The 20,087-nt window shown below is 34.3% G+C and overlaps 2 protein-coding genes across 4 annotated transcripts in view; one reads left to right on the top strand and one right to left on the bottom strand.

Moving 5' to 3' along the window:
- LOC7489840 (uncharacterized) overlaps positions 1 to 4,356 on the bottom strand; it is a 54,047-nt gene extending 49,691 nt beyond the window's left edge. Inside the window, exons 1-7 of one of the 2 annotated variants that reach the window (XM_024581746.2) lie at positions 4,148 to 4,353; positions 3,905 to 3,977; positions 3,666 to 3,778; positions 3,352 to 3,479; positions 2,992 to 3,103; positions 2,830 to 2,897; positions 2,174 to 2,483 (exon numbers count right to left, since the gene is read on the bottom strand). In XM_024581746.2, coding sequence (XP_024437514.1) covers positions 2,388 to 2,483; positions 2,830 to 2,897; positions 2,992 to 3,103; positions 3,352 to 3,479; positions 3,666 to 3,778; positions 3,905 to 3,977; positions 4,148 to 4,196 — 639 coding nt within the window. In that variant the 5' untranslated portion in view covers positions 4,197 to 4,353 and the 3' untranslated portion in view covers positions 2,174 to 2,387. Of the gene's footprint in view, positions 1 to 2,173; positions 2,484 to 2,829; positions 2,898 to 2,991; positions 3,104 to 3,351; positions 3,480 to 3,665; positions 3,779 to 3,904; positions 3,978 to 4,147 lie in introns of those variants that run through there. The other variant, XM_052445719.1, reaches the window with a different exon arrangement.
- LOC18110681 (UPF0481 protein At3g47200) overlaps positions 1 to 20,087 on the top strand; it is a 55,769-nt gene that overhangs the window by 14,625 nt on the left and 21,057 nt on the right. The window lies entirely within an intron of this gene.

Here is a 20,087-nt window from a genome sequence, read left to right as displayed (position 1 = left end):
GAAAGCTACTTCAAGAATTCTAGCTTGAAAATTAATTAAATTATCTTACCTTAAAATGGATAGATCCTTATGAATGATATTCAATTGTCCTATAATATGATTCATTAGACTTTAAAAGATACGATTATGTAATACTCACCTATATGATGTGAAATATCAACATCATTTATTATCATATGTAATGTTTTTGTTGTAATGTTTTCATAAAAATACATAAAATCTCCATTTAGATTTTTTATAATCTTTCAAGAATTGATTTGAATCAACTAATTACCATTAATCTCAAACTAATTGGAGTGAATTTCTTAGATTTTATTCTCCTTCTTTTTTAGTGGACTTTGTATCATATTTTACAATAACCTCTCCAAAACCAAAAAATAAAAAGTTGTTGCTTCACAAACAACTAAAACTAATCAAATCTTTTATGTTTGAATCATTTTTTTCTTACAATGTATGGATAAGGAGGAGTTAGTTTATAATAACAACAGGTTGATTTGATCATGCTTATTTAAAATATATATATTTTTTCTAATTATTTGTTATGTATTATTTTGACTGAAATGTTATATTGTGTTATTATGGAATATGGAATGAAACTATAGTTAAAAATCTCTTAATTAAGATGTTTTAAAGATATTATTTAATTGATAAATTTCTAGCACAGAAACAAAGAGGGAAAAAAAGAAAGAAAAACAAATTTTTTGTTATCGGCAAAAAACAAAATAAAAGTTAGAACTGATATTTATACAAAAAAATTGTTATACAATATCCCATCTCAAATACTTAAAAGTAGAGGAAGAGTTTATCTATACTTTAATATATTTTTATCATTTAGATATATTTATTTTAGCAATATCTATGGAGCTCATATAATCATTCTTATTAATATAAATGGTTGGTGAAAAAGATGAGTTGCAATATATTATTGAAGAGTTAAAGTTATATGTACATGAAAGTTAGAACTAATTATATTTATACAATTGCCACAAACTTGTTTATACAATTGTCAAATTAATAACTTCTATTGGAATATTTATAGAAATGTTTTTAAAATAAATATAAGGATCCTTATAACAAAAATAAATGATATATGTAAAAAATAAAATTTTAAATTAAAGGCAAGATCGATAACCAAGCTTGTCAATTCAATTCATTTTGACATGTATTCTAAGCATTATAATTGAATTGAATTTTGTGGTTTAATATTTTATTTCGAATTATAATAGATTATTAATTGAATTCAAATTTGTTTATAAAATAACTTTAATTCTGTTTATAATTTGATTCCAAACATGATGGTTTTAATAGAATGACAATTAAAATGTGAGATTTCTTTTATATATATATATAAAAGACACTCGTTTTATAGCATAAATGTGTCTCGTTAATTAAAATGATAGGATGAGATTTTTGCTCAAGTGATATGAGATTTCTCTTGAAAATGTGACATTTTAATGTGTTATTGACCTTTTAGATACGTGCCAAGGGAAAGACGAAGAAGAAGTGCATGGCATTTTTTTTTTCATGCTCTGCTTGGGACATTCTAGAATTTTGGACCAGAAAATGGTGGTCAGTTTCATCCTTTCAATGTCTGATTAAAGTGCTAAGGTGGTCACGACGAAAAAAACTTGTTTTTATACACATGATAAGTGACAGTACCTATATAAGTTAGAATGCAATGAAATACTGGTACTACAATTGATGACAGGCTTTACGTAGAGGCCATATTGTATCTAGATTGTGTTGGATGGATAAAAATTGTTTGAAAGTATGGTTGTAATTATTTTTTAAAATATGTTTTATTTAAAAATATATTAAAATAATAAATTTTTATTTTAAAAAAATTATTTTTAATATTATATTAAAATAATTTAAAAACATTAAAAATTATTAATTTGAAGTAAAAAAATAAAAAAAAATTAATTTTTTTAAAAGTATTTAAAATACAAAATCAAATAGAACATTCTTATTATATACTAATGTATGATGTAGGGCGTGTACAAATGTACTATCAAATTACTTTTCTTGGTGGATGTTGCCATGTACGGATACAAAGGGTTTATTTCACATCCCTTAGACATATCCGTTTAGTCTCTGTTTGATAACTTTATGGACTTCATTTTGAAGTATATTTAGACTGAAGAAAACAACAAATTTATATTTTTCTTAAATATCAAATTATTATTACTTAGTTCAAACGTGTTCTTACAGAAGCATAATAATTACACATTATTCAATACGTACACACTTACTTAATTAATAATGAGACGACTCGTACTAAAAATTAAAGTCCCTCATCCTTCATCACATCTAGTAGCTGAAGAACCTCTTACACCTCAAAGTACAAGCCACGCGACACCCCTTATTTGGTCTCCAGATCAAGTTGGTCATCCGATGATTTCGACCAATTTCACATGATAAATTCCATGATCTTCGAAGCGCTTCTTCTTCATCATCATCTTATTGTATTCTCCAGTCAAATCCTTGAGAAAATGGTAAAGAAGGAAATGAGTTTTGCAAAAGAAATCAATATCACTTAAAGGATGATATTAAGCTATACAAACAATATCGATGATATTTCCCCAATAAATTTTTTTTTTGTATATTTGCATGGTCTGAGAATTAGGGCTTGTTTGAAATTATGATAGCGGTGGTAGTTTAAAGTGTTTTTTATTTAAAAATATATTAAAATAAATTTTTTTTATTTTTTTAAAATCATTTAAAATAAAATTCAAAATTTTTAAACCTCTCAAAAACAGTAAGAATAGTGCTAGCTGTCAATCAAACAAAATAATACCAAGAAGAAATAACAGATATAGAAGTACTGACCGAAGACAGTGGAAGGACGATTCTTCTTATTTGCCCAACTCGCATGCCCACAATCCCTTCATACAAGCCTGCATAAGTTCCATATTCTAGCAACTTTATCTCCAGATAGCATGTAGACAACATATTGCAACATTCCTAAAGAGCCAAAAATTAAGTTTTCACCTTCACATATATCGTTCTCGCCTGGACCTATTATTTCAGGATCATGTTCCGGGTTAGTTTCGCAACGCACTTCATGAGTGTGAATATCATAGAGCTTGAGGTGAATTTTTACCTGCAAGGTATCGCAAATGATTAAGAGGAGAATTCAGGTAAAATATAAGGCAAATTAGCCGAAATCTCGAGCCAAGTTAAGTAGAAAGGAAAACTAAAACATAACATGATATAAGGAAAATGGACTCCATGCTCCTCAGATATGGATGATGATCAATAATTTCCCATGCAAAACCTTATTTGTGGGATATTTGATAAGTATAAGGATGGAATTTGTAATTTCCAAGAATCAAAGGAAACATTAAAAACCTTCTGACCGTCCTTTACGCAACAGTCACTACTGCCGGCTTCCGTCTGCCTGGACTTTTTGTGCTTGAACAATTTGGAGAAAGACGATTCTGCAGGCCGTTTGGTTTGTTTTCTCTTCCAATTAGGTTCTGCAATGTATTTGAAAATTCTAAGTTAAATAATTGATACATATAATCTAACACATGATCAAAAGTCTAAGTAGAAAACTTTCATAAAATTTTTTATAGAGAACTATTCAAGTACTTCAACCAGATAGTGAATATTAAAGGCATAACATCATCAAGAAACTTAGAGAATAATCAAGGCAAGGTTACCCTGATCAGCTTCGTCATCATCTGATACAACATGATATGAGATGAAAAACGAGAGGCGATGACCGCCCTTCGGAATCTCCATGCTTTGTAACATATAATTGCTGCGCCATGGTCTATAAATGGAAAACCGTATAGTCCGGTCATAAATTAAAGGCTAATATTAGTAAATTTTATAATTAAGTATTAACGACAACCAATTAAGAGAATATAGAGGCTGAAAGTATTTCACCAACTCTTACTTGGCAACCTTGAAGCTGCGAATAATGTTACTGTTCTCATGACCATAGAAAGTCCCGAACGAGCGACATGTGGCTGCAGGGAGGAGACCACAGGACCATATTCGTGAAACAGATAAAAACAAACTATACATAGTTCACTAATTAATCACAGTTGGGAGCAAGGCAAGAGGAATGAATGAAGATGATAATTAAGTAGTTGATTTAAAAACTATTAAGAGAAATTAAGAGGGTGGCAGGAAGTACTGGGAAAGAATGGCTTGCGCATGAGAGAGAAAGCCCGAGAGGAAATCATTGGAGTTAATTACAATTGCCAGAGATATCGAAAGAGAGGTGAGTGTTGCTTCTATATTTGTAGTTGGAAAACATTGACCTTTTAGATTGAGGAAAACTAACTAGCCTGTCCGTCTTTCATGTCATCCTAAAAATTTCCGAAAAACTAGGCCGATAGAGTGAGATGAAAAAGAACTGTTACATCTAGTGAGAATATGTTGAAAAAAATGTATGAAAAAGAAGAATCGTCACCCCTTCTAAGAATTCAATTTTTTTTTTAATGTATCAACTAGTTTATCAGACACTATTAGAAAAAAGCAGCAGAATTACCTGAAAAATATTTTATTGTTGTTTACTAATGAAAATTATGAAGGAAATACAAAAACAGTGATGAAAAATTTGTTTACGTTAATACTTTATTTAACAAGAGATAAATACTCATTACATATGTATTAATAATGGATAAATATGATAGGTTATTAAAATATTTTTTATGCATAGATGTGGTAGAGTTGCTATATTCAAAATGCAGCTGAGCTCATAGGGGTTAGGCTATTCCCCTAAGCTGAGCCCATGAGAGAAACTTATGGGAGGAACTCTCATACGAAAAACTTTCATAAAAAGAACTTCAATTAAAGGAACTCTTATTCTTGAACTCATTAAAAAACTCAACTTTCTTTAAAAAACTCATATAAGAAAAACTCTCACTAGAGAAACTTTTATCGAAGAAACTCCAATTTAAAGAACTCATTAAAGAAACTCTCATTTGATCAACTCATTGGAAAAACTCAACTTCTTTTAAAAAAAAACTCATATTAGAGAAACTCTCACCAGAGAAACTCATTATAATAGTCATCTCTAATTCCCTAGTCACTCCTTTCATAATATGAACTGGAAAACTTATATAAAAAAGCTTATATGTTTACTATGGAGGTATCTATTTAAACATAATAAATTTCATAATTTTGGTGTATGGTGTAACACCTTCTCATATAGTTCAATTCAATTTTTGAATCATTTTTTTTATTATTATGTATAGATGAAGAGAGAGTAATTTCTAATATCAATATGTTAATTTGAATGGGGTTGTTTAAAATCAGTTTTTCTTTCTTTGTGTGTGTAATGTTGTTTTTTGACAGTTGTGTTTTATAGAAATATAAAATGAAAGTAACATTTCCAAAAACATGTTTCATAAATGAATATTATACTTTTAAAAACTTATGTTTCATAAATGAATATTATACTTTTAAAAACTTATGTTTCATAAATGAAAGTAACATTTCCAAAAACATGTTTTATGTTTTTGCTTAAACATCCCATTATCAATTACTTTGCTTTCAATTTAAAGTATGAGGTGAGCTTTTATCAATAACAACATCTATTTATTATACCCAAGGAAAAGATTCGATCCTTCTTTGCATTATATATGAACCATGTCAATACTCCAGCATGACCTACACAAAGATAGATTTTATGGTGCTTAAAGAATAACTAGTGTCATCCTATTAATTATTATTTTTTATTTTACTTTGAAAAAAAAGATATACACAAGTGAGAAAGAGAGAGAAAATAAAATTCATGGCCCATCAAAAATGATAAATATATCTCCACATATGATTTCTCTATCTTACTTGTATTTATTTATTTATTTTTAATGTAAATTCCAGAAAATAATTAATAAGATGTCACTAGTTACTCCATGAGTATCATAAAATTACTCTAACCTGCATGCAAGTTAAAGTTAGTGACATAATTGCTTATAAATTCTTGCACATCTTAATACTAAATTTGTTAATTAATTAAGATATTATTTAATTCATTAATCAATGATTTATTAATTTATATATTAATTAATAAAAATTTGATTTATTAAGGTAATATTTATTTATTTTTACCAAAACATTGAAGCTAATGCATATATCATGTATTGTTATATATGAACACTATTTAATTTTCAAATTATGAGTTATTTATTGTACCAATAGTAAATGATTAGTCATTGTTTGTGTCGATACACGACGTCGGGCGACGGCTCCCGCTTTTTTGTTTATTTAACAAAAAGGGTTTTTTCTCGATTGGGGGAAATAAAGATTTTATTGGAGTCGTCATCTAGTAATTTGAGGGAAACTAGAAATCCCAAATTAGACACTGGTCCCAGAGATTCGGGTACGGGGTTAGTTATGATTAAGGGAAGGTAGACATCACCCTTAAAACATCCTTCCAATAGAAAGGTTACCCTTACTTGTGTGTTTTTTATTTAATTGAAATGCGATTATATTTTGGGCTTATTTGTAATTTTTTTTAAAATGATTAACGTCGGTCCCTAAAAATAGGAGACACGTTAAAAATGACATCAGTCCCTAAAAATTAGGAGACTCGTCTAAAATATTGACGTTTGTCCCTAAAAGGAGAGTTACGTCTGGGTTACCAAAAAAAATACTGGATATAATCCATTATATTTTGGGTTTATTGGTAATTTGTTTTTTTAAAATGGTTAACGTCGGTCCCTAAAAATAGGAGACGCGTTAAAAATGACATCAGTCCCTAAAAATTAGGAGACTTGTCTAAAATATGACGTTTTAACCCTAAAAAGGAGAGTTACGTCTGGGTTACCAAAAGAAATAATGGACATAATCCATATTTGGTATTTACATTTTTGACATCGGTCCTTTTCAAAAACAAAGAGACATGTCGACTTTGGTTTTTTTATATTTTTTACAACATGCAAGAAAATTTACAAGCATTTATATATATATATATATATATATATATATATATATATAAAATATTAAAAATACCAGTAGAAACCCAAAAAATTACCTGAGTGTCACTGTATAGGTAAAATACTGAAATACTCTCGAATTTCTCCGAAAATTACAAAAATGCCACTGGCGGCGCGTGTGGCACACACGCGGCTACTGTTGGCGGCGGGGAGATTTTCCGGAGAGATTTCTGGCCAACCGATGGTCGATCCTGGTAGATCTGATGTCGAGGGTTCTGATGGCGATGGTCTCGACGGCCGTTGATGGCTGACGAGGGAGAATCGTCGGTTTGAAGCTTCGGTGGCCGACGAAAATCGCTGCCCTTTTCCGGCCAGATGAGGCGGAGAAAACGATGAAAACCACCAGGTTTTTTTCTTTACAGCAGGGTAGAAACCTTTCTGTGGTGGTGCGGAGGCTGGAGACGGCCGGAAAGTGGAGATCGGATGAGAGAGAGAGAGCGTCGCCGGCGAGAGGAGAGAGGGAGTCTGAGAAGTACTACGGTGTGAACGCGCGCATGGTGCAACGGTGCAGTTTGAAGGCTGTGAACCGTTGGATCGCAGTTGAACTGATCCTACGGCTGTGATTGGCTGGATCTGCAGGTGATCGGACGGTCCGGATGATCAGAGTGTTTATCTGGTGTGACGCAGCGCACTGAAAGCTCGGTACACCGGATGACGTGGCGCAACGGGATCAAAAACTTAGATTATTTCAAGGGCTGAGATGTGTCTGGGTTTTAATCTGGTGTGGTAAGCCCTATTATATTTTATTAAATCAACGGTTCAGATCTAAACACTATTAGATCTAACAGTTAGGATATATTTGGTATTTTTCATATTGTTTTTAATAAAAATCAATATCCTACTCTCGTGAAGAAATAGTAAAAAAACCTGAATAGTATGTATGTAATTTCTCTTCTCCTTTTTTTTTTTCTTCTTCCCTCCTCTCGTACACTCTTTTTCTCTGGCGTACTGTCACTGGCTATTTATAGCCAATGAGAGGGGACAACAAGCATCTGCTTTAAATAAAAAAAATATATCCATCCAACGGCTCGCCTACAATAAATGTAACTGCCCCGCCTAATATGACAATTCTGTATTATTAATTTTATTTTATTATATATAATAATATATATTTATATAGGTAAAATTAAAACTTAAATCAGTATTACAAAAAGCTCAATTCAACCCCTAAAAATCAATTTTAATTACCAAAAATTATGTTGAAACATAAAAAAAAACTTTCAATGGATATAAACCTGGTGGACCGGGTTTTGACCAAAAAATAACAGGTTTGACCCAAAACGGCATGAAACTTATTTTTTATCCTGGTCGACATGGTTTGACCCGTATTGACCCGGTGAACTCGGTTTTGGTCAAAAATGACGGTTTTGACCCGAAACGGCCCGAAACTCATTTTTTACCCTGGTCGACATGGTTTGACCCGTATTGACCTGGTGGACTCGGTTTTGACGGAAAGATGCGGTTGACTCGAGAAAAATATTTTTGAATTTTAAACTTTTTTCTTAATTTTTTTCGATTTTTATAAATAATAATAGAAATAAAATAACATTCAAGAAAATCTTGGTGAATCCAAAATTGGGTTACAACAGTTGCCCCCTCTTTACAATGCTTACGGTGCAAAGGCATTGGAAAATTCATTTTCTTTTGACTTTGCATAGTAAGTTTTGTAAAGAAAAACGATGGAAGTGTTGAAAAATGCACAGATTTTTCAGTTGGTCTAATTCTTATGGGCGACCTGCCCAAGTGAAAAACATGAAGGTGTTTTCAATATTGATCTTGTGAAATACATGAAAATGATTTCAGATTAATGTTGTGAAATACATGAAAGTGATTTCAACAATGGTTCTGTGAAATACATGAAAGTGATTTCAAAATTGATTTTTTTTTTTTATGAAATACATGAAAGTGATTTCAACATTTGTTTTATGAAACACATGAAAGTGATTTCAGATTAGCATTGTGAAATACATGAAAGTGATTTCAACATTGGTTTTTTTTGTGAAATACATGAAAGTGATTTCAGCAATGGTACTGTGAAATACATGAAAGTGATTTCAACAATGGTCCTATTTTCCAGATGACTAACCCGATGATAAAATGCGAGGAAACTCGCAAGTGGTCTAATTGTTCCAGGCGACCTGCCCGATGGTGAAATGCGAGGAAACTCGCAAGTGGTCTAATTGTTCCATGCGACCTGCCCGATGGTGAAAATGCGAGGAAACTTGCAAGTGGTCTAATTGTTCCAGGCGACCTGCCCGATGGTGAAAATGCGAGGAAACTCGCAAGTGGTCTAATTGTTCCAGGCGACCTACCCGATAATGAAATACTTGAAAGTGATTTCAATATAATTTTGTGAAATACATGAATGTGATTTCAGCAATGAGCTTCAGGGTTGATGAAAAACTTCTAGAGGAAGTCATACCTGTATGGTTGAGATCTGATTTGTAAATCAATCTCAGAGATGATGAAAGCTTCTCAAGAAAGTCTTGTATCTACTGTTGGGATTTGATTTGTAAATGGATCCCAAAGATGAGGAAAGCTTCTCAAGAAAGTCTTGTATGTACGGTTGGGATTCGATTTGTGGATCCCAAAAATAAGGAAAACTTCTCAAGGAAGTCATGTATGTATGGTTGGGATTTGATTTGTGGATCTCAAAAATGAGGAAAGCTTCCCAAGGAAGTACTGTATGTACAGTTGAGATTTGAGCTGCCGTTCAAAACGATGGTAGGAGTAAATTCCTTATAAATCACGCAGTATTTGGCAAAAGACATCATCAACTTCTTGCATTTTCAATACTCTCAAAGTTCTTAACTTTTAAAGCTTTAACCATGTCTTCCTCTTCTTCCAATGCTAACCCAAACCCTGTTCCTGCAGTAGAGCCTGGAGTTTGGCGTACTAGCTTTAAAGTGAATGGTCGTCCAGTTACAATAGAGGATACTGTAATGGACAATGAAGATATTGCTGTAACCGTGGCTAGAGACATGATCCTTCCTCGTGATGAAATAATGCTGGCAGCCAGGACCGATATTGAAGCAGTGAATCAGTCACTTGCTCTTAGTATCAGAGCTACTTCGTCTTTGGTGAACGTTGCAGAGCGTCTTCATGCCAGAAGACTTGAGTTGAATACTCAGGTTATTGATCTCCATCATCAGATTGAGAATCTAAGGAATAGACTCCGTGATGAGAGACGTCACAGAAACAACTTGGAGAGGAGAAACCAAGAGTTAAATACACGTGTTGACTTTTGGAGGGACTATGTTAACACACGACACCTCGAGTTCCAGGAAGAGATGGAGCGCATGCATAAACAATTTGAGGAATTCCGAGGCATGATTAACCATCAAGATGAAAATATCCCTGATCGTCCTCGCACTGTTTAGCATTTGTACTTGTAAACCCCTTTTTCATGAATAAAAAACCATCTTTCTTGTCTTCATTTATGAATTTTGCTTTTGTGGAATTGCCATCTTTGATGTGATTTAAAAGAACTTCAATTCATGTGTGTCTCGTTGGATCCCAGTGGGAATTTTGTTTCTTGAAATATCTGCAAAACAAATATGCAATGCCCGTGAAGTTAGATGATATGCAATGCATCTTACCTGTTTTTGAAATATAGGTTCCCCCCTCTTTGATGTTTCATCGTCATAGGGTGGCTTTGTTTGCATTCCAAAGCCTTTTTTGTTCTTTTGATGCATTGGCTCATTCATGTGCTAGCCATCCGCTCAGCTGTAAATGCAGTGCCCATCTTGGGCTGTCCGCGATGATTACTACTCTCGCTGTTTATCAAGCTTGACAATGCCCCCAAGTGTAGTGTTGCTTGATTTATCATGAAGAAGCTTAACAAATCGTTCATCTCCTGGATTCTTTCAAGAATTGTTCTCTGATTGATTGTGCGCATCGTGCCAACACCTATCAAGATTGTCAATCAGTTATGAACTCGACTTTAGTTGAAACATACCCTTCAAGTATATGCAGTCATCCACTTTCATGGAACTGTCATGTCATTCAGACCTGCATCTCATACTTTGCAGTAAAAAGCTCATCGTTGTATGCTCGGTTTCTTTCTCAACAAGTTCTTCTCAACTCATCTAACCAGATTGTGAAAAGAAGTGTCTCGGCCTCATCAATGATGTTGCTTTTATCACCCATACTCATGTGGTACAGTGCGCATTTGAGCTTCAAATCAGATGGTCCCACGGTCAGTCTAGGGGGGTGCTGTGCATCCTCCCAACATTCATTCAAAGCAATCTTGTGATAACATCTTTCAATAGTCATAGCTATATTGGAGATGATAAACCAAGATGAAGATATGAAGATGTCCTTCAGGTACATCTTTACTCTCAATTGTTGTCGGGGTTTACTGGATCATAAACTGTTCTTGAACATCATTGCCCTTAATTGATCTGAATGTGCTCATTCACTGATTATCTTTCTTTGAACCATATTGTCCTCAGTTCATTGATTCATCATTTGATCATCTCTACCCCCCAGCTGATTTAAAAACTGTTTGTTTTCCTTCTCAAAGGTCCATTGTATTGCTCTCAGGAGTGTCGAGGAGAATTGATGTCATTTCTGTCAGGAATTTGCAAACTCGGTCGATGTTTTTCTTGTTTGAAAATCTTTCTTATTTTGGAATCAAATCTCACATTTCAAAGATCCCGTCAATTCAAGTCTGATTGTTGAAATGAAATCAGAGAGATGTCAATTTTTTAAAGTATTTTTGGAAATCAAGCTTTGTTGGTCAAAGATCCAACACACGCTATTCAATGCAGTCCTTTGATTGTCTTGTATTTTGAGAGAGAAAAAATTGACTTGTTGTAAGATTAAAATGGCTTTTCCATGGTTCTTTGTATCCATTTTAAACCCTAATTTTGGGTATATCTTTTGATTGTCTATGATGAGGTGACCTTTTATGAATTTAAAAAAAAACAAGGTACCCAAGTCAAAACTTGAGGCTAGTTCAAGAAAGATTGTTTCTTTTTCTTAGCAACAATTTTATCAGCATGCATAATAATCAGTAGCTTGATTCATGAAGTCACGACCCTTATGAAACAACTCTTCAAGTTTTGAGATCGTCATTTATCGGTTCAGATTGCTTACTTGATTAAAAAGGACTTTCTAAAGCACGTAATGTAGGCTATGGTTCATGGCTATGAAAGAAAGGAATTTCACAAGCTCAAAAGGTGTTTGAGGGTTTCAAGAACCTAGGATCACCATCAATTACTCATCAATCTCTTTTCCTCACGTTGTCTTTGTAGAGACAGTGACATATAACCTTGTTAATCTCAAAAATCAAAATTTGTTTAACATAGGTCATAACGCAAATCCAACTTTTCTTTGATGAATAGCCAATCTAATCTTTTAAAGATCGTAAAGGCTTTATCATAGACACACCAAAAGACATCACACTTGATTTTTTTTCAGGTTAACTTTTGGCATTTGTTGTGTCTTTATCAATCTTTGGCTTTCTTCTTCTAGCCCTTTCTCAATCATTGGACTTTTGTTCTAAGCCTTCCCTTTATCCATCGACTCTAACATTGTCTTCGTCTTTTCTAGGAAAAGATTCTCATTGCCCCCAGTGTGGGGTGTGATCCTAGTCAGGGTTTTTTTATGAAAGAAATATTCTATCAGCTCAAAATGAGACTGCAAGGGATATATATTTCAAGAATTGTGAAAGGATGAAACAAAAATGGCCTTTTCTCATTTCAAGCAAGGTCGGTTAGAACCGATAAATTTTGACCTCATCCAATGTAATGATGTAGACTTGTACGAATCATAATTCATGAGTCCATAACTACTGAATCCACTACGTGTCATTATGCATACTGCTAAAACTTAGCTACATGGTGTATGGTTCAATTTCATGTGTGAGCTCAAAAGTTTCTTGGTCACCTCATGTCATTTCAACAAGCATCGAGTCATTCAAGCAAAATAATTTTAATCTTTAGGATTGACTAATCTTTAACGCATGTTGGAGCTTGATCAAAATATTTTGTCAAAATAACCTTTGAAAGAAACATCTCATGCTTTCAGAACAACAAAGGGACAAAGAAAAGACACGTTTCGTTAAAAGATGAGATGTGATCCCAAAATAAAATGCAGAATGACAAAACTCATAACAAAAAGGATCGACAGTTTAACACTCTTCTTGGATCAGCTTTTCTGGCGATATCTGTGTTTTGCCAAGCATTTCGATCACTTGTCAATCTGAGGATGTTGAGGTGACAATATGGCCGATGATGTCATTTTGCACAAACTCAACTTGATTCTTGAAATTCTTGCAATTGTTCAACTGAATGGCACAAAATCCCCCAATGATATTCAAATCTCTTTTCTGGATTATACCACCTAGAAAACGATGGTTGTATGGGATTTGACAGAGTCAGGACAATAAGTCCGGAGTCTAACAGATGCTGGTGGACAAACTCGAGTGGTCGAGATATGTCAATCTTGCCAAAGACATTTTAGCAGTTGATGCTACAGTGAGACCTGGTTGGACCACATAATTAAGGCTTCCCATCGTCAGATTCATCCTTTGATTCATCTCTCATTATTGTTCTAGAATCCTTGGCAGAATCTTCAATCATTCCCCTCTTTGTAGCTTGTTCAATTCTTTCGAAAATCCTCACAACCTCATGTAAATCTTCCAATGTTGTTGTGGTTATTTATGGATTGGTAGAAACTTTCCAACAACTAGGTGATCTTAGTAACGCACAAAAACATGCAGCACCACCACTGCCAACGTGTGGAATCATGTGTTGTCTCAACTGGAAGAGAAACTGATGAATCTGAAAACCCTTTTGTCTCCTCTTTGATTCCTCACTGACAATGCACCAAACAAACACCTATAGTGGGAATTCTGCTCCGTTAAAGTTTCAATGTCTGCTCTTGTTTTTCTCAGAGCAGCATCCGATACTGCTGGATCGGAATGGTGTTCATAATAGAGATGTCTGGAAAAAAGGCCAATGCAACAGGAACAGAAAGCTAGCAGCTATTATGTGCTCTTGGAATATGCGAAGGCTTTGAACGACTATCAGTGCAGTTGAATGAGAACAAAGGTTATCATTAGTTGATGACTGAAGGCATTGCTGTCATTGTTCATGACTAAAAAGGAGAGGTACAACTTCAATGGAACGTGGACAAGTAGTGTTCCCAGCAAGAGCCTGTACAGACGTTCCCTTTCCACTCTTGAAGCTCAACATTTATTCAAACAGATTTATGAGTCGAGCCACTTCACCTTTACTGCTCTCAACTTCCTTTTGATAATAAACCTATGTCTAACCCCTGTCTTTATTTTCCATCTTCATCAGTCCAGTAGACCTCAGGTAGGGGAACGTATGTTTCAACCGTGTGCATGCTTGATAAATAAATGAAATGCATAAATGGATGCAAAATGCCATATGTTTTATGCATGCTTGTTATTTGTTTCAAGGTTTCCTTATGACGAGGAATAGACCAGATCAGATTCTCTTAAGAAAGTTCTCACTGAGGACTCCAAACCTACAGGAACTTGAACCGATTTAGGGGAGAAATTTGATTTTTATTGGATATCCTTCAGTTGTTTTTCCTTCTACTCTCTTACCAGAAGTAACCCTACCAGGATGTTTCCATACCTTATTCACTGACTCCAATAATTTCTTCGAGGTCTTGAAATATTCATAAAATGTTGCCAATTCGGTAGTCCTTGGAATGGAATAAACTGCTCATGTAAGATCCCACATCGGAAGTGAGCGCCCAGAGCTAGGGCCTTATAAGTGCATGCTCATCTTGACTAGTAAGACGCGTTTAAAACCCTGAGGAGGACCTGGGTGGAAGCCCTGGGAATGGGTGGACCGGGGGCCCTAGAAGGGACAGTATCTGACAGGGTGAGTGTGCTGCGCTACTCTGAAAGACGCGTTTTGAGGCCATGCGTGGCTGCCAAGAACAAACCCGTCAGGGGGACCTGGGTGGAAGCCCTGGACATGGGTGGACTGGGAGGCCCAAAGCGAACTATATTTTGCTAGTGAGGTGGGGTGTTACAGCTCAAATCCAAATTGTTGTAAAACCATGTTAGGACAATAACTAATACAGCAGCAGGCTCCTATCAACGGGACCCATGGATACTCACCACAATATGCCAGATAAGATTTGAAGTAAAAGTATTGACTCCTCCAATGAAATTGAGATTTTCTTAGACTTAGAAACATTGATTCCCATATGGTTATTGCTACTTCATGCAAGTGTTTTTTCAGCAAAATTCTCTAACTTAGAGTAAAGATGTCATGGGGTACCAACCAAACCTGAAATCTTCCCCTCAATCATATGACTCATAGTCCAGACAAACAACAACTGTAAGCAACATCTTAAACGACCCATTCCGGCTTTTCTACAATAATTCAAGGATGAGAAAGTTTCTGCCAATATTGTTGTAGCCGTTAATTTTAAGGGTCACCACATTTTTAAATACATTGACAGCCTCAAAATCGATCATTCCCTCAACATATGGGAAAAGAACCAAACCATATATGCTTAAGGCCAAAATTCTCAATCGAATTTCATTGCTTTCATCATGTAATCTCCTCTTGAATATGGCTTCTAGTTCATTCCAAAACCAGCCCTGGCTATTTGCTTAGTAGCATGTGATTTTGCTAGTTGACAGTCTGTCTGGGTAATCCAAGCAAAGTTAGAAAGTGCATGCTCTATAGGTGTGTAAAAGTACACCTTTTGTGACTTGGGACAATTTAGCAGGGATTCATACTCCTCAATAGTAGGAGTCATATCCACAGTATCAAAAGTGAAGCACCGATATTCTGGATCCCAAAACCCTATCATGGCCTGAAAACAAGCATGTTGGACCCTAATTTTCAGTAAATATGATAGATCCCCATATTGTTTCTGAAAAGTGATTTGATCATGAGAGGATAACTTTTCCCAGCAGTCTAGCAGTTGTCCTATACCAAGTGGTCTGTCATCTAATTTAACATGCTCTCGCAACTGAGACTTAAATTCTGATGGCAAACAATCCCCTTCATCATGCTGGCTCAATTCTGATCTGGTCAAAAATTCCTCAATAGTAATGGATTTTTCCATCTCACACTTCCTGTAAGGATCGGTGGAGACTTAATGAGCATATGAAATGTATATGAACATGTATGTTCATGCATTGACATTTGTTCGTGTCCTAATAGGTATATCCTACTTGATAGGATCTAGCTCATAAGGTTTGGCTCAGTTTAGTCTATCCTTAAAGATATTTTTTGGTTCTTAGATTGCCCGAATTACTCGTGAAGTAATCGGCCTCTTAACCTTATTCAACATGAGTAGGGGAGAAAGACTCCACAGTACTAGTTGCATAGGGTGAGTTACAATCCAAGCAAAAGTCCAAATGAGCATCAGTGGACATAAGTCACACTTGCCACTTGAATCTCTCTTTTCTAACCTTAAACGGGACGAGCTCGGGTCCAGAGCTTTTATGGGTTCACCGTGAAGTGTGTGAATACACAAATAAATAACATGTACGTATATGACGATATGAAAAATTGAAAAGAATCACAGTAGATATTGCATAAAATAAATAATGCAAATAAAATAAACCCAAAAATAAATAGCAATAAGAAAGAGTAAATGAAAAGCAAACACAAGCAGTTGGCTCAACCCTAAGTCCCCAGCGGAGTCGCCATTCTGTCGATACACGACGTCGGGCGACGGCTCCCGCTTTTTTGTTTTTTTAACAAAAAGGGTTTTTTCTCGATTGGGGGAAATAAAGATTTTATTGGAGTCGCCATCTAGTAATTTGAGGGAAACTAGAAATCCCAAATTAGACACTGGTCCCAGAGATTCGGGTACGGGGTTAGTTATGATTAAGGGAAGGTAGACACCACCCTTAAAACATCCTTTCAATAGAAAGGTTACCCTTACTTGTGTGTTTTTTGTTTGATTCAAATACGATTATATTTTGGGCTTATTTGTAATTTTTTTAAAAATGATTAACGTCGGTCCCTAAAAATAGGAGACACGTTAAAAATGACATCAGTCCCTAAAAATTAGGAGACTCGTCTAAAATATTGACGTTTGTCCCTAAAAGGAGAGTTACGTCTGGGTTACCAAAAAAAATACTGGATATAATCCATTATATTTTGGGTTTATTGGTAATTTGTTTTTTTTAAATGGTTAACGTCGGTCCCTAAAAATAAGAGACGCGTTAAAAATGACATCAGTCCCTAAAATTAGGAGACTTGTCTAAAATATGACGTTTTAACCCTAAAAAGGAGAGTTACGTCTAGGTTACCAAAAGAAATAATGGACATAATCCATATTTGGTATTTACATTTTTGACATCGGTCCTTTTCAAAAACAAAAAGACATGTCGACTTTGGTTTTTTTGTATTTTTTACAACATGCAAGAAAATTTACAAGCATTTATATATATATAAAAAATATTAAAAATACCAGTAGAAACCCAAAAAATTACCTGAGTGTCACTGTATAGGTAAAATACTGAAATACTCTCGAATTTCTCCGAAAATTACGAAAATACCACTGGCGGCGCGTGTGGCACACGCGCGGCTACTGTTGGCGGCGGGGAGATTTTCCGGAGAGATTTCTGGCCAACCGATGGTCGATCCTGGTAGATCTGATGTCGAGGGTTCTGATGGCGATGGTCTCGACGGCCGTTGATGGCTGACGAGGGAGAATCGTCGGTTTGAAGCTTCGGTGGCCGACGAAAATCGCGGCCCTTCGCCGGCCAGATGAGGCGGAGAAAACGATGAAAACCACCAGGTTTTTTTCTTTACAGCAGGGTAGAAACCTTTCTGTGGTGGTGCGGAGGCTGGAGACGGCCGGAAAGTGGAGATCGGATGAGAGAGAGAGAGAGCGTCGCCGGCGAGAGGAGAGAGGGAGTCTGAGAAGTACTACGGTGTGAACGCGCGCATGGTGCAACGGTGCAGTTTGAAGGCTGTGAACCGTTGGATCGCAGTTGAACTGATCCTACGGCTGTGATTGGCTGGATCTGCAGGTGATCGGACGGTCCGGATGATCAGAGTGTTTATCTAGTGTGACGCAGCGCACTGAAAGCTCGGTACACCGGATGACGTGGCGCAACGGGATCAAAAACTTAGATTATTTCAAGGGCTGAGATGTGTCTGGGTTTTAATCTGGTGTGGTAAGCCCTATTATATTTTATTAGATCTAACAGTTAGGATATATTTGATATTTTTCATATTGTTTTTAATAAAAATCAATATCCTACTCTCGTGAAGAAATAAAAAAAAAACCTGAATAGTATGTATGTAATCTCTCTTCTCCTTTTTTTTTTTTCTTTTCTTCTTCCCGTACCCCCTTTTTCTCTGGCGTACTGTCACTGGCTATTTATAGCCAATGAGAGGGGACAACAAGCATCTGCTTTAAATAAAAAAAATGTATCCATCCAACTGCTCGCCTACAATAAATGTAACTGCCCCGCCTAATATGACAATTCTGTATTATTAATTTTATTTTATTATATATAATAATATATATTTATATAGGTAAAATTAAAACTTAAATCAGTATTACAAAAAGCTCAATTCAACCGCTAAAAATCAATTTTAATTACCAAAAATTATGTTGAAACATAAAAAAAAACTTTCAATGGATATAAACCTGGTGGACCGGGTTTTGACCAAAAAATAACAGGTTTGACCCAAAACGGCATGAAACTCATTTTTTATCCTGGTCGACATGGTTTGACCCGTATTGACCCGGTGAACTCGGTTTTGGTCAAAAATAACGGTTTTGACCCGAAACGGCCCGAAACTCATTTTTTACCCTGGTCGACATGGTTTGACCCGTATTGACCTGGTGGACTCGGTTTTGACGGAAAGATGCGGTTGACTCGAGAAAATATTTTTGAATTTTAAACTTTTTTCTTAATTTTTTTGGATTTTTATAAATAATAATAGAAATAAAATAACATTCAAGAAAATCTTGGTGAATCCAAAATTGGGTTACAACAGTTTGTATTAATATTGTATCATATCAATACTCCTAACATCACCAGCATACAAATTAAAGTTAGTGACTTGATTGCTTATATAGTCTTCCATGTCATAATTTCTTATACATATGGTGCAAATATCATATTCATTACTTGCTATGTAAATGTTAATACTATACAAGAAGTCTTCAAAACTACTTCAAGAATTGCAACTTAAAAGTTAATTAAATTATTTTATCTCAAAATGAACATATACTTATTAATGATATTCAATTATCTCATCATGTGGTCTATTAGACTTTATATAAAAGATAAGATTACATAATACTTATAAACAAGTTGATTTATACGATATGAAATGTCAACATTATTCATTCTCATAAACAATGTTTTTATGGTAAATTATTCATAAAAATGCATAAATTTAGATCTGTTATAATCTTTCTAGAATTGATTTGAATTAATTAGATCAATCTCAAACTAATTAGAACAAATTTCTTATATTTCATTCTTTTTATTCTTCAATGGACTTTGTATCATATTTTACAATAGCCTCTCCTAAACAAAAAAACAAAATAAAACTATGTTGCTTCACAAGTAACTAAAACTAATCAAATTTTTTATTTTTGAATCAAATTTTTCTAACAATGTATACATTAGGAGAGGGTAGTTTATAATAACACCTATTTATTTGAATATGGTTGTTTGAAATAGTTTTTTCGTGATTGTATCTCATGTTATGTTTGAAATGATATGCTATATTGTGTTGACTTGGAATATAAAATGAAAGCACAACTAAAACTCTATAAATTAATATTTTTAGGACCATGAAATTTTGTTAGTTAATTGAGATATTATTTAATTGACAAATTAATAATTTATTAATTTATACATTAATTAATAAAAATTTGTTTTATTAAGTTATTATTTATTTATTTTTTTCCAAAACATCGAAGTTAATGCCTATATCATATATTGTTATGTATGAAAACTATCTAATTTTCAAATTACAAGTTATTTATTGTACCAAAGGCAAATGATTAGTCATTGTTTGTATTAATATTGTGTCCTATAATTACTCCTAGCATAGCCAGCATGCAAATTAAAATTACTGACTTGATTGCTTATATAGTCATATCATAAATTTTTATAACATGCAGTGCAAAAAACATATTCGT

This window comes from Populus trichocarpa, chromosome 12, assembly GCF_000002775.5.
Source record: "Populus trichocarpa isolate Nisqually-1 chromosome 12, P.trichocarpa_v4.1, whole genome shotgun sequence".
NCBI classification, from domain to species: domain Eukaryota; kingdom Viridiplantae; phylum Streptophyta; class Magnoliopsida; order Malpighiales; family Salicaceae; genus Populus; species Populus trichocarpa.
This window is presented reverse-complemented; position numbering and strand designations above follow the sequence as displayed.